Below are 14,687 nucleotides of genomic sequence, written 5' to 3'. Positions count from 1 at the left end.
AGGACAACAAAATGACCATCAACCACACCAAGACCGTGGTGATGCACATTTGTACCTCCACAGCAGCAGTCCCCTCCCAGCTATCTGTGGGCCCTCACTCCCTCCAGGTGGTCCGCAGCACCAAGCTTCTAGGTGTCTTGGTGGATGATCAATTATCATGGAAGCAGCATGTTTCCAACATCATCAGGTCAGCCTCATACAAAATCTATTTACTGCGCCGACTCAGGTCCCTGGGAGCACTGGCAGATGAGCTGAGGGGAGTGTACCTCACCTTTATACTCCCTAAGCTCATGTACGCCGCCCCAGCGTGGTCCTCCTCCTGAACCTCACACAACGACAACAGCTGGAGAGGGTTCAGAGGAGGGCGTTCAGGGTCATCCTTGGGCCTGCCTACAGGTCCTACGAGGACGCCCTGACCTGCCTGAGTCTGCCGAGGCTGGCCACAAGACACCAGGAAGCATTGGAAAAATTTGGGGAAGGACTGCTGCGTCATCCACGTCTCCGCCACCTGCTACCCCCCGACGTGCCTCCCCCTGCTCGCGCCACCCGACCAGAATCGCGTGGCGCCCTTAAGAGCACCGCGCACTGATCGGTATCGACTGAGCGCGGTGCCCACTATTGTGCGAGCCTTAAATAAATAAGTAAATTAATAAGTGAATTCTAGGTTAAGTTATATCCATAGTTAGGTTAAAAATTTCAGTTCATTGTCTTAGTGTCCCCCCCCCCTGTACATTTTCAGTGTAATTTTTTACATTGCCAAAGTAATAAACCGTATATTATTATTATTATTATTATTACTAACAGTGGACATCTGGAATAGCTTAAGTGAAATAAGTGAAAGGGTGGTTACTGCAGCCACCATACACATATTTAAAGACAAGCTAGATGCATAGCTATAGATATGGAGACAGGATAATGTGCCATGCTCTACAGCACAACTATAGGTAAATAAACACACACACACACACACACACACACACTACCAATAATGTACTCTAGTACAGTACATATTTACTTCATCCACCTGTGACCCCGTTCAAGCTCCCTTGTATCCAACTTGAGTTGTAAGTATATCATAGAGATAGATGTATATTGTACATGTGCGATAACTATTTATAATTAGTGAGGCAACACACACACGTGTGTGTGTGTGTGTTCACTGTTTGATCTGCTGCAGTCTCTGACGAGACAGCCAGACGTTGCCCATTACGGTGCGATCTGAGAGCTCATTATGTGTAATTTTTTTCACATCGGTCGCCTGCTGGTCACCCAGCCAGTCTTCCCCATTACGGAGCGAGCTCAGAGCTCATAGACCGATCTTCGGGGTAGGACTGAGACCACAACACACTCCACACACCGGGAAAGCGAGGCCACAACCCCTCGAGTTACATCCCGTACCTATTTACTGCTAGGTGAACAGGGGCCACACATTAAGAGGCTTGCCCATTTGCCTCGCCGTGTTTCACTGTTTGATCTGCTGCAGTCTCTGACGAGACAGCCAGACGTTACCCTACGGAACGAGCTCAGAGCTCATTATTTCCGATCTTCGGATAGGCCTGAGACCAGGCACACACCACACACCGAGACAACAAGGTCACAACTCCTCGATTTACATCCCGTACCTACTCACTGCTAGGTGAACAGGGGCTACACGTGAAAAGAGACACACCCAAATATCTCCATCCGGCCGGGGAATCGAACCCCGGTCCTCTAGCTTGTGAAGCCAGTGCTCTAACCACTGAGCTACCGGGTGTGTGTGTGTGTGTGTGTGTGTGTGTGTGTGTGTGTGGCCTCCCTAATTATAAATAGTTATCGCACATGTACAATATACATATATCTCTATGATATAACTCAAGTTGGATACAAGGGAGCTAGAACGGGGTCACAGGTAGATGAAGTAAATATGTACTGTACTAGAGTACATTATTGATAGTGTGTGTGTGTGTGTGTAATTCACTGTTTGATCTGCTGCAGTCTCTGACGAGACAGCCAGACGTTACCCTACGGAACGAGCTCAGAGCTCATTATTTCCGATCTTGGGATAGGCCTGAGACCAGGCACACACCACACACCGGGACAACAAGGTCACAACTCCTCGATTTACATCCCGTACCTACTCACTGCTAGGTGAACAGGGGCTACACGTGAAAAGAGACACACCCAAATATCTCCACCCGGCCGGGGAATCGAACCCCGGTCATCTGGCTTGTGAAGCCAGCGCTCTAACCACTGTGTGTGTGTGTGTGTGTGTGAGTGTGTGTGTGTGTGTGGAGGAAGGAACTTAAAGCGATTATTCAAATCGTGGCGCTGTTTGTTTACCGAGGCGTTAGTTTGCGGTTCACTCAATGGATAGCGCTGTTATCCACTATTCTAGCGGTATCTGGCATTTTTACTGGCGACACGAATTTCTTATGGTGAATGGCAATCTTTCCAGTCTTGTTTTATCTATAGTCTTTGGTGGGACACTTCTTCATACCACACCGTACATGTTTGCCGCCTCCTATAGGACCTATACGTACATCGCTTGAAGCATAGACACTAGCGAAGTGTATTTGCCGGATGTTCCCAGTAATCTGGATTCTGAAAATTTAGCTTGCCGATTTTTTCAGTATTTAAAAAAAAAATCATTTATTTACTTATTTCTAATATCGTAAAGGTACGACGAACACCACACACAATTTTTTATTATGTAGCACGTTTTGCTGAAAAAATAGCACGTTTCTAGTAACTTTGCTGCGCGTTTTGAACATGGTAACTAATCACCTCCACCGCATATAATTTGAAAATACAATCACAGCATACTACACTTTTGGGGTACTAGAGGCTGTGACGCCCAGCCTGCACGGCCCCAACAAATCACCAAGAAGACAATCGTGGACTTTTTGTGAACCTACTCTGCACGGCACAATAGGCAGGGATGTGGCGCAACATTGCTCAGGGACGGCCTTGTCTCAGTCGCCTAGTAGTGAGTGTCCACCCATGAATGCACAAACCAAACACCCCACTCCTCTTGTACCCATCCTACATTTTTAAGTTTTTACTTTCATTAGTCTGATCCTGACAACTTTTTTCTGATTGTTTTTGGAATGCTACAATTTATTGGTATTGTTTATTTGGCACTGTCCCTGAGAAACCGTCCCGCGCGCTCGCCTCGATACCCGGCTCCCATTTCACAGCTCCTCCCAGCTGATTTGACGTCAAATATATATGGCCACGCTATTGGTCTGAGAGAGAGAGAGAGAGAGAGAGAGATGAAAACGAATAAGGAGAGAGAGAGAGAGAGAAATATGGTAACGAATAAGGCAGCGTTTCTCAATCTTTTTACCCTTGCATAACCTTAAAATACATGACGTCTCAAGGAACCCCTGCGTAAAAAAACAAAATGATATACCATATATTTCTCATTTTTTGCGACGTCAAATCAGCTGGGTGGAAGAACTACTTTAAGCAATATTGATCCTGATTTAAATTACCTACAATTATTAAGACAACAAAATTTTGTTAGTAATTATATTACAGAAACTCAACTCAACAATGTAGTCTTAAACAATAAAGTAAATCATAATGCATTTTCTATGTACCATATGAATATTCGAAGTGTTCCAAGACACATTCAAGAATTAAATTGCTATCTTAATAATATTGATCTCAGATTTTCTATTATAGGGTTGTCCGAAACCTGGATAAGTAACCATACCTCGGGTTTATATAATTTGGAAGGATATGATCTGGTAGAAAAATACAGAATTAATCGTAATGGTGGTGGAGTTTCTCTGTATATAAGAGATGATTTGAAATATATCGAGAGAAATGATCTTGATATAAATGATGAGCATTTTGAGTCTGTATTTATCGAACTAGATAAACAATGTGTAAACAACAAGAAAAATGTTATAGTGGGTGTAATTTATCGCCCACCCAGAACTGACTTGGAACATTTTTTCTCTCACTTGAACAGTTTGCTAGAGAAACTTGACGACCATGAAAATAAAACTGTGTATTTAATGGGTGACTTTAATCTAAATTTACTAAACGCTGATTGTCACAAACCAACAGCCGATTTTATAGAAACGCTCTTCTCTCATTATTATATGCCATTGATAAACAAAGCCACCAGAATTACCCAAAACTCCTCTACATTGATTGATAATATATTTTGTAATGATGTGTATAATGTGACTCTCCTTAATGGAATCTTATATAATGATATTTCTGACCATTTTCCAATTTTAGCCTTAACTTGACCGAGAGTGTTAATGTAGGTCAAGTTAGAGCTAAAAAAAGTAGGAATTTTTGTCAAGCCAATATTATAAAATTTAAAAATATGCTACAAGAAATTGATTGGCATGAAGTAACACTGGTAAATGACTGTCAAGAAGCCTTTTCTAAATTTTATCATATATATCTAGAATGCTTTAACAAATGTTTCCCAATTACATCATTTAAAAATAACTATAGAAATAGAAAGCCCTGGTTAACAACTGGTTTGAAAAATTCTATCAAGACTAAAAATAAATTATATGTTAATTCCTCAAGAGACCCTCAGTATATAACATTAATAAGTACAAGGATTATAAAAGAAACCTGCAAAGGTTACTTAGAGCTGCCGAAAGAAATCATTATGATAAATTATTCAAAGAAAGCACCAGCAACATTAGGAAATCATGGAAAATTCTTAAAGGCATAATAAATAGAAATAAGCCGCCAAACATCAAACCTAATAAATTTGTAGTAGATGGAGTGGAGTTAACTGGAAACGAAGCCATTGCAAACACTTTTAATAACTATTTTGCTAATATTGGATCTAAGTTGAATGAAATTATTCCTCCGAGTAATAACAGTTATGAATCATATATGCCAAATGATACCATGGCTTCTCTCTATTTATCTCCCTCTAATGCTGATGAAATTTCAAAAGTCATTATGAACCTTCAGAATAAAAGCCCAGGCTGGGATGGCATAACCACAAAGATTCTAAAGGAGACTCGCATATATATATGCCAACCCTTATTACATATTGTAAACCTATCATTCAGGCAAGGTGTTTTTCCTAAAGAATTGAAATTAGCTAAAGTCATACCAATATACAAAGGTAAAAACTGTGAACTCATGTCTAACTATAGACCAATCTCTGTCTTATCTGCATTCTCCAAGATCTTTGAGCGACTGTATCACTGTAGATTGTATTCTTTTATTAGTAAGCATAACATCTTGTATAAATATCAGTTTGGCTTTAGAAAGGGGTATGGCACTAACTTATCATTAATTACATTAGTTGATAAAATTGTTAATGCGTTAGAAAATGGTAAATACATGTTAGGGATCTTCTTAGACTTTAGCAAAGCCTTTGATACCATTAATCATGCAATTTTGTTAAAGAAAATGTATAAAATTGGAATCAGGGAGTTGCTCACGACTGGATTGCAAGCTACCTCACTAGTAGATCTCAATATGTTTCATATAATGATGTTAGCTCCTCTACCATTAGTGTTACCTGTGGTGTACCCCAGGGATCAATATTAGGCCCCCTATTGTTTCTACTGTATGTAAACGACATTGCCAATGTTTCAACCTCGCTCACCCCTATACTTTTTGCCGACGATACCAACATTTTCTTAGAGGGTAACCACATTAATGATATGATCATTAAAATAAATAGGGAAATGCTAAGAATAATGGATTGGATAAATGCAAATAAACTGTCACTAAACATAGATAAAACCAAATACATTATATTCCATACTAAGGGTAGAAAATTTTCATTAAATCATAATGTAAACCTAAACAATAAAGTAATTGAAAGGGTTAATTCCATAAAATTCTTAGGTGTTATAGTCGACTCCACATTGTCTTGGTCTGAACATACTAAATTAGTAAAAAACAAAATTGCTAAAGGTGTAGGAATACTTACAAAAGTAAAGAAACTTTTAGATAAATCAACACTTGTCACAATCTATAATAGTTTTATCTATCCCTATTTGTTATATGGAATTGAAGTATGGGGAACAGTTAGCAGATGTCACTTTGATACTGTCTTTAAGTTGCAAAAAAAAGCCATCAGAATTATTGCTTCTGCTAGTTACAGAGAGCACACCAAACCATTATTCTTATCTCACCAAATATTACCCCTTGAAAAGATTTATGTATTTGCTATAAGTAAATTAATGTATAAATTTAGTAACAACAGTTTACCCTTAATATTTAATGATATGATTATTAGAAACACACAGGTTCATTCTCATTCAACAAGGCATAACCAAGAAATACATGTACCACAATGTAGAACAACTTTATTTCAAAATACTTTCAGATATAAAGGAGCAATTATATGGAACCATGTGTCCAAATCTATCCCTTATGATTGTAAATTATCAACTTTCAAGCATAAACTTAAGACTTTTCTATTGGACAGATATAACAGTGATTCTTAGTCAAATACAATCTGGATTGTTGTTGTTATAGTTATTACTATATCTAGTATTTTTCCTTATTATCATCATTAGTATTATTCTGTATTATTGCAATTATTATTATTATTATTACTATTCTTATTACCTTTATCATTAACTTTATTATTATTATTATTATTATTATTATTATTATTATCACTTCTTTTGTTATTATTATTATATACTATTATTATTATTATTATTATTATCATTGTAATTGTTACTATTATTCACTATTATTATCATTATTATTAATTATTTATTCATTCATTAATACCAATATGTTTCTTTTCCGTTTCTTCCCCCCTGTCTGTTTTGAGTCTGTTCTGAGATTATTTACAATCTCAGTAAGAGTATATTAGGACACATATACCTTCGGGTATCTAGTCCTCTTTGTCATATTATCGACGTGTTTGGGCAGTTGCCTAATTGTAACTGTTTTGTATGTGTATGTGTAATATGACAATAAACAAACAAACAAACAAAAAGTTAAATTACAAACCTAACCAACCCGACTTAATTAATTCAGGCTTAATAAATTTTTAAAATGGCTGTCAGCATTATAAACAATTTGCGGTAAATTTGCAGTTTGAGCCAATACACCTTATGTTAAATTTCTTTTTCCCTAAGTCTAACAAGCTTGGGGACCTCCTGGGAAAGCGGGTTTTTTGGGTGGGGAAAGCAAAAATGTGGGAATTTTGGGGGTCCGAAAAAATTCTAAGGAAAAATACCCATTTTAAGAGAAAAAAGGGGAAAATCACAAAATTCATGAGTACTTTTCACTGAAATTATCCTAACCTAACATAGTAACCTCTCCCGTCCCCCTACTCCACCCCAACAAGCTTGGGGGACTGTAGGGAATCGGGGGTTTTGGGGGGGAGCCAAAAGAGGCGAGATATGGCGATCCAAAAAATCTAAGGACAAAACCCTAACGTAACGTAACCTAACCTAACCGGGGGTGCTGTGCCCCGCCGGACCTCCCCTACAACACTAACCTAACATAACCTAACCCAGCCTGGGGGCTGCACTCCCCCGGAGCCCCCCTACACCCCTACAACACTAACCTAACCCTAACATAAACCTAACCTAACTGAGGGGGCTGCACCCCCCGGATCCCCCTGCAACACTAACCTAACCCTAACATAAATCTAACCTACCATATCCTTGCTTTGGGGCAGCTTCCCTCCCCCCACACCAGTTCTCTTATACCTCTACCAATACCCCTCCTCACAATACCTTAACGAAAGGATGAAGGTCCTGGCTGGTCCTCTTCTCGATTGTACACTGACTTGCATCACAGGAGCGATGATTTCCCAATAATCAAATTCGCAACCTTTACAACTAGTGTCACTGGTGGCCATGGCTGAACTGCGCACACAGTTGTATCTGTGCACCTGTCTGCCCAGCTGTGCCCCGACTACAAATGAGGCCGCGCGTACTGTAGTATACCCATCCACCATTTTTAAAAAGTCTCAGAAATCGAGCTCAAAGTTTTTTTTCTTTAAAGATCGATATCATGAAGAGTATTACACCTAGGGTAATGGGGTTTGCATCATCTTAAAGCCTATCATCTCTACTTTGCTCCATCAACTTTTTGTTAAGATGCACTCCCCCTCCCCCCCATCATTAACCAAAAAAGACGAGGAATTGGCAAAAAAGTTTTCATTTTATGCAAGAACCATTACACCTGGCAGAGGTTAGCGTGTTCTTTTATGTTGTACAATGATGGTGAGTGTCAGTAGAGTGTTTGATAATGATTTTGTTAAGCTATTGCCATAAAATATTTTCCTCAATTATGATCACTAAAAACACTGATATGTTAAGAGCAACACATGCTGCATGGCAAGCTTGTAAGCAAAAACTCAAGCTCGGGACGAGAGCGGGAGTAATACTATAGCTTGCACTAGAGGCTGGGGACGAGACTATTCACGCCGCTTATGTCGCATGGGTACACTTTAGCATGCGCGAAAAGCAGGCTGCTTTGTCTATTGTCACGGGAATGGCGCTTGTGTATACTTTACTTTGCGCACTGCATAAAAATACGTGTGCCAAGTGCTAAGGACGTAAACCCAAGAAATTCCTATTGGGTTTTTTGCGTATATTATCTTGTATTTCTTCACATCCACCACGTCCACATGAAAGTATATGGTCTGATTGACCGTGTGATAGCATTATCTCAAATTTGAGCAGGATGGCGCTTGGGTATACTATAGCACGCAGGGCCTCAAATACATATAGCAAATTCCCATTGGCGCAGGTCGTGGTGTTAAGAGGTGGTGGCACGTCATTGGACAAAAGAACTATAGACACAATAAGAATCCTATTCAGCAGTTACCCACAAACCCCAGCTATAAACAAATGCAAGTCAGTGTGCTGCTCATATCCGAGTGTGATGGAGCTCCGTGGCTCGCTGCAGCTTGCTGGAATTAGAGAAAACTCGCCGAGCACCGCACATTTAAAGGCTTCTGCTGAAGTTATTACTAATTTCCGATAGGGTAAAATGGGGTTAGAAATGCTCGTACAAGTGTGATGTAGACCGTGAGAATGTGGTGTATTGGTTGAAACTGCAATAATACCCAATTTGCAATGGGTACATGTGCCTGTGATGCACCACCGCTCAACACAACCTAATGAAACTAACTGAACCTAGTGGCGGCACCATGGGGGAGTGGGGGAGTTTGAGCTCCTGTTAACTATGTACGTACTTATACGTGTTGGTAAATGTATAGAACAAGTCCTTCCTCTCTATCATCACCAATTCATTTTTTTTTTTTTTTTTTTTTTTTTTTTTTTTTACGGTAAGGCCTATAGCGCCTGTAGGCACGCTGTTCAGCTTCCGCCCATTAGTGGCGCAAGCAATTTTATTTATTGTGGTACTCGTTACTCTCAAGATGAGCTTGGGTGGTGATATGGGCCCTAATATGGGTGGGTACCACTATAAATAAAATTGCCTGTGCCACTAATGGGCGGAAGCTGAACAGCAATTCCCATACACTCTTCAAGTGTGCCTACAGGCGCTATAGGCCTTACCGTAAAAAAAAAAAAAAAAAAAAAAAATTCCCTTCCCAAAAGCAGCAAGCTTGGGGACCTTGAGGGGTGGGGAATGCTAAAATAACAATGTTTGCAATAAAAGAAATATAGAAAAAATGCCAGTATTTCACTAAAAAGCCAAAACTTATTTTTTTAAAAATGTTTGCCAATGATTCACTCTAGACTAGCTGAGCAGGCTTCTCCCTACTGGGACACCTCTCTCCCATGCCAGGGAGCTCTGCATCCGTATGGACACCCCTTTCTAGACTAGCCGAGGGGCTGTGCCCTCCCAGACCCCTCCCCCCTATTATTGACCACAACCTTAGCCCAAACCTAACCTAATTTTATCGTATAAACAAAATGTAGCAAAGCATTGGCAATACTGCTCACTAATATCAGCAATGCTCACTGCAGCCACTCCCCCATAATTAGTTAACATGGTGCTGCCACCCTATACCCCCTTCAGGGAATTCACAAAAATGTCTGGTATTTGATATTACTCACAATTTTGGATGCAAAATCAACTTGTGATACACACACAGTCAGACATGTCCCTTGTGTTTCCCATGTAACAGTAATAAAAAAAAAAAGATTCTTGTAAGACTCCTGACACAATAAGGAGTCTTACAAGAATCATTAAAGAAAGGAGAAAAGTGATATTGTTAGGAGATTTCAACTGTAAGGAGGTGGACTGGGAAAATTATGAAAGTGGTATGGGGGAAGATGCCTGGGGAGATAGATTCCTGAACCTAATGATAGATAATTTGATGGTCCAAAGAGTTCATCAATAGAAAATGTCAAAGTCTTTCCAATTCTAACTCCTCTCGAGATTTCTGGCATCTAGCCAATAATATCTCTAACAACTTTACTTCTTCGTCTTTCCCTCCTTTACTTCATCCAGATGGCTCTACAGCTGTCTCTTCTTTTTCTAAAGCTGAACTCTTCGCTCAAACCTTTGCTACCAACTCAACTTTGGATGATTCTGGGCATATTCCTCCTACTCCTCCACCCTCTGACTACTTCATCCCTAAAATTAAAATTCTTTATAAAGACGTTTTCCTGGCCCTCTCTGGCCTTGATTCTCGGAAGGCTTACGGTCCGGATGGAGTCCCTCCTGTTGTTCTCAAAACTGTGCTTCCGAACTCGCTCACTGCCTGGTCAAACTCTTTCATCTGTGTCTCTACTTCTATTTATCCTTCTTGCTGGAAGTTTGCTCACATTCAACCTGTCCCTAAAAAAGGTGACCACTCCAATCCTTCTAACTACCGCCCTATAGCTTTGATTTCCTGCCTTTCTAAAGCCTTTGAGTCTATCCTTAATAGGAAGATAATGAGGCATCTATCAGCTCACAACCTTCTCTCTGATTGCCAGTATGGTTTCCGTAAAGGCAGATCTACTGGTGATCTTCTTACTTTCCTAACTGAATCTTGGTCATCCTCTTTAGGGACTTCGGTGAAACCTTTGCTGTCGGCCTTGACATATCGAAAGCCTTCGATAGAGTCTGGCACAAATCTTTAATTTCTAAACTACCCTCCTACGGATTCTATCCTTCTCTCTGTACCTTCATCTCCAGTTTCCTTTCCGATCGTTCTATTGCTGCTGTAGTAGACGGTCACTGTTCTTCCCTAAAACTATCAACAGTGGTGTTCCACAGGGTTCTGTCCTATCACCCACTCTCTTTCTATTATTCATCAATGATCTCCTAAATCTGACTCAATGCCCTATCCACTCCTATGCTGATGATACCACCCTGCATTATTCAACAGCGTTCAACAGACGCCCAACCCAACAACAATTAAATGACTCAAGGCGAGATGCTATAGGACGCCTAACTTCTGATCTTTCACTTGTTTCTGATTGGGGCAGAGAAAACCTGGTTTTGTTCAATGCCTCAAAAACTCAATTTCTACAACTATCTACTCGACATAACCTTCCAGACAACTATCCTCTCTTCTTCAATAACACTCAACTTCCCTCTCCTCTACATTAAACACACTCGGTCTATCCTTCACTAAAAATCTAAACTGGAAATTTCACATCTCTACTCTTGCTAAATCAGCTTCCAAGAAGTTAGGTGTCCTATGGCGTCTTCGTCCATTTTTCTCTCCTCCCAGCTGCTTGCTCTGTACAAGGGCCTTATCCGCCCGTGTATGGAGTATGGCTCTCATGTCTGGGGGATCCACACACAGCTTTACTAAACAAGGTGGAATCTAAAGCTTTTCGTCTTATCAACTCTTCTCCTCTAACTGACTGTCTTGATTCTTTAAGTCACCGCCGCAATGTTGCATCTTTATCTGTCTTCTACCGCTGTTTTCATGCTGTCTGCTCTTCTGAACTTGCTAACTGCATGCCTTCCCCTCCTGCGGCCTCGCTGCACAAGACTCTCTACTTCTTCTCATCCCTATTCTGTCCATCTTCCTAATGCAAGAGTTAACCAGTATCTTCACTCCTTCATTCCCTACACTGGTAAACTCTGGAACTCTCTACCTGTGTCTGTATTTCCACCTGCCTATGACTTAAACTCTTTCAAAAAAAGGAAAACACAAGATTCAGAGGAAACGATGAGCCGGCGAGATTGGACCTAGTTTTTACAAGGGATATACAAATTAACAATGATATAAGATATAAGTGCCCATTGGGAAAGATTGACCATATAATATTAGAAATGGATATAGAAGAACGAAAGGAAGATAGAGATGAATCATACAAAGGAGACCGATTAAATTACAGAAAGGCTGATATTGAGAACCTCAAGAGCTATTTTAAAAACATGAACTGGGAGGAGATGGAAAACTCAGAAACGGTTCAAGAGAAATATAACTTATTTTTGGAAATATACAAAACAGGAGTCAGGGAATATGTCCCGAAATATAGACCTAAAGAAGAAGGAAAGAAAGATTGGTTTAATGCAAGATGTGCTAGGGCAAAGGAGAAAAGAGATGGAGCATGGAAAAGGTGGAGAAGAAACAGAAATCCAGAAAATAAGGAAAACTTCAAAACAGCAAGAAATGAATATGCTAAGGTGAGAAAGGAAGAAGAAAGGAACTATGAAAAGGACATTGTTGAAAAATGTAAGGAACAACCAAAATTGTTCTACAGATTCATAAATGGAAAAATAAGACAAAAAGAAACAATAGAAAGGTTAAAAGGAGAGAACGGAATGGTGGAAGACCCAAATAGTATTGCAGAACTGTTAAATAGTAAATTTCATGAGGTCTTTACTAAGGAATCCAAATTTGAAAGACCACAGGGTAATAGAGACTGTCCATATGAAAGAGATTAAAGTAACCAAGCTTGAAATAAAAAAGTTGATGACGGAACTAGATGAGGAAAAGGCAATGGGACCGGATGAAGTCTCAGGCAGAATACTGAAAGAATGTAGGGAAGAACTAGCAAGTCCAATATACATCATAAAATGCTCAATTGAAAATGGAACAGTGCCAGTGGAGTGGAAAAGAGCTGAGGTGGTTCCCATATATAAGAGCAGAAGGAAGGAAGAACCTTTAAATTACAGACCGGTATCACTAACTAGTGTAATATGCAAGATGTGTGAAAAGTAATAAAGAAACAATGGATTGAGTTTCTTGAAGACAACAAATTATTATCAAATAGCCAATTTGGTTTTAGAAAAGGTCGGTCATGTGTAACAAATTTATTGAGTTTCTACTCTAGAATAGTTGATAAAGTACAAGAGAGAGAGGGATGGATTGACTGTATTTATTTAGATTTAAAAAAGGCGTTTGATAAAGTGCCACATGAAATATTATTATGGAAATTAGAGGAGAAGGGTGGCTTAAAAGGAAGCACATTGAGATGGATGAAAAATTACTTGAGGGGGAGAGAAATAAGGACGATAGTTAAAGATATGAAGTCCAAGTGGAGAACAGTAGACAGCGGAGTGCCACAGGGGTCAGTATTGGCGCCAATACTTTTTCTTGTGTATATAAACGACATGCCAATGGGAGTGAACAGCTACATAAATCTGTTTGCGGACGATGCGAAACTGTGCAGAATCATTAAACAAAAAGAGGATTGTGAAATACTACAGGAAGACTTAAACAAGATCTGGAAATGGAGTAAAAAATGGGAGATGGAATTCAATGTGGACAAAAGCCATGTCATGGAAATGGGAAAAAGTGAAAGACGACCAGTGGGAATCTATAAGATGGGAGATGGAGTAGAACTAGAAAAAGTAAAAAAGGAAAAAGACTTGGGAGTGATAATGGAAGAAAACAATCAACCGGTAAGCCATATTGATAGAATTTTCAGAGACGTATAATTTGCTAAGAAATATTGGATTAACATTTCACTATATGGACAAAGAAATGATGAAGAAATTGATAAGTACTAAAATAAGACCTAGATTGGAATATGCAGGAGTTGTGTGGACCCCCCATAAAAAGAAACACATAAGGAAATTAGAGAGAGACTACAAAAAATGGTTACAAGAATGGTTCCAGAATTTAAAGGGATGACATATGAGGAAAGACTAAAAGCTATGGATCTACCAACCATGGAACAGAGAAGGGAGAGAGGGGATCTGATACAAGTTTATAAATTGATTAACAGAATGGATCAAGTGGATAATGAGAAACTAATCCTTAGAGAAGAATATGACATTAGAAGCACAAGATCGCATAGTAAGAAACTGAGGAAGGGAAGATGTCTGAGAGATGTTAAAAAATTTAGTTTCCCGTAAAGATGTGTTGAGACTTGGAACAGTTTGAGTGAGGAAGTGGTGTCAGCAAAGAGTGTACATAGTTTTAAAGAAAAATTGGATAAGTGTAGATATGGAGACGGGGCCACACGAGCATAAAGCCCAGGCCCTGTAAAACTACAACTAGGTAAATACACAGTCAGACATGTCCCTTGTGTTTCCCATGTAACAGTAATGAAAAAAAAAAAAAAAAGCTTGAAATCACAGTCTGATCACTGGGCATCCATTGCAGCTTAGCAATTGGTTGAAAGTGACATGGTTCATTCTCTCTCAAGAGAAATGGATGCAATACTATAAGTACCTCCTAGCCTGGCGAGTTCACAGTGGATGTCCTATAGTCAAAGGTCTGTGATTAGTTTTGTCCTGATATGTCATTTAACTAAGTACCAGCATGGCAGGCTCTCATTGGATATCTGTGACATGTGATATAGACTCCACAAATCCCACAGGACTCACAGAGCTCTAATAATGTAAACAACCACAAGAAGAGG

The 14,687-nt window shown here is 39.6% G+C and overlaps 1 protein-coding gene across 8 annotated transcripts in view; it reads left to right on the top strand.

Annotated features, from left to right (window-relative positions):
- The first annotated feature begins 2,330 nt into the window (after positions 1-2,330).
- The window catches only part of LOC123505426 (acyl-coenzyme A thioesterase 1-like), a 41,170-nt gene continuing 28,813 nt past the window's right edge, over positions 2,331-14,687 (top strand). For 2 of the 8 annotated variants that reach the window (XM_045256682.1, XM_045256681.1), the window contains exon 1: positions 2,331-2,414. In XM_045256682.1, coding sequence (XP_045112617.1) covers positions 2,346-2,414 — 69 coding nt within the window. In that variant the 5' untranslated portion in view covers positions 2,331-2,345. Of the gene's footprint in view, positions 2,415-2,450; positions 2,966-14,687 lie in introns of those variants that run through there. The other 6 variants (XM_045256690.1, XM_045256689.1, XM_045256685.1 and 3 more) reach the window with 5 other exon arrangements.

The sequence above is a fragment of the Portunus trituberculatus genome, chromosome 18 (genome assembly GCF_017591435.1).
Source record: "Portunus trituberculatus isolate SZX2019 chromosome 18, ASM1759143v1, whole genome shotgun sequence".
Lineage (NCBI taxonomy): Eukaryota > Metazoa > Arthropoda > Malacostraca > Decapoda > Portunidae > Portunus > Portunus trituberculatus.
Note: the sequence above shows the minus strand (reverse complement) of the source record. Positions and strands in the feature narration are given on the sequence as shown.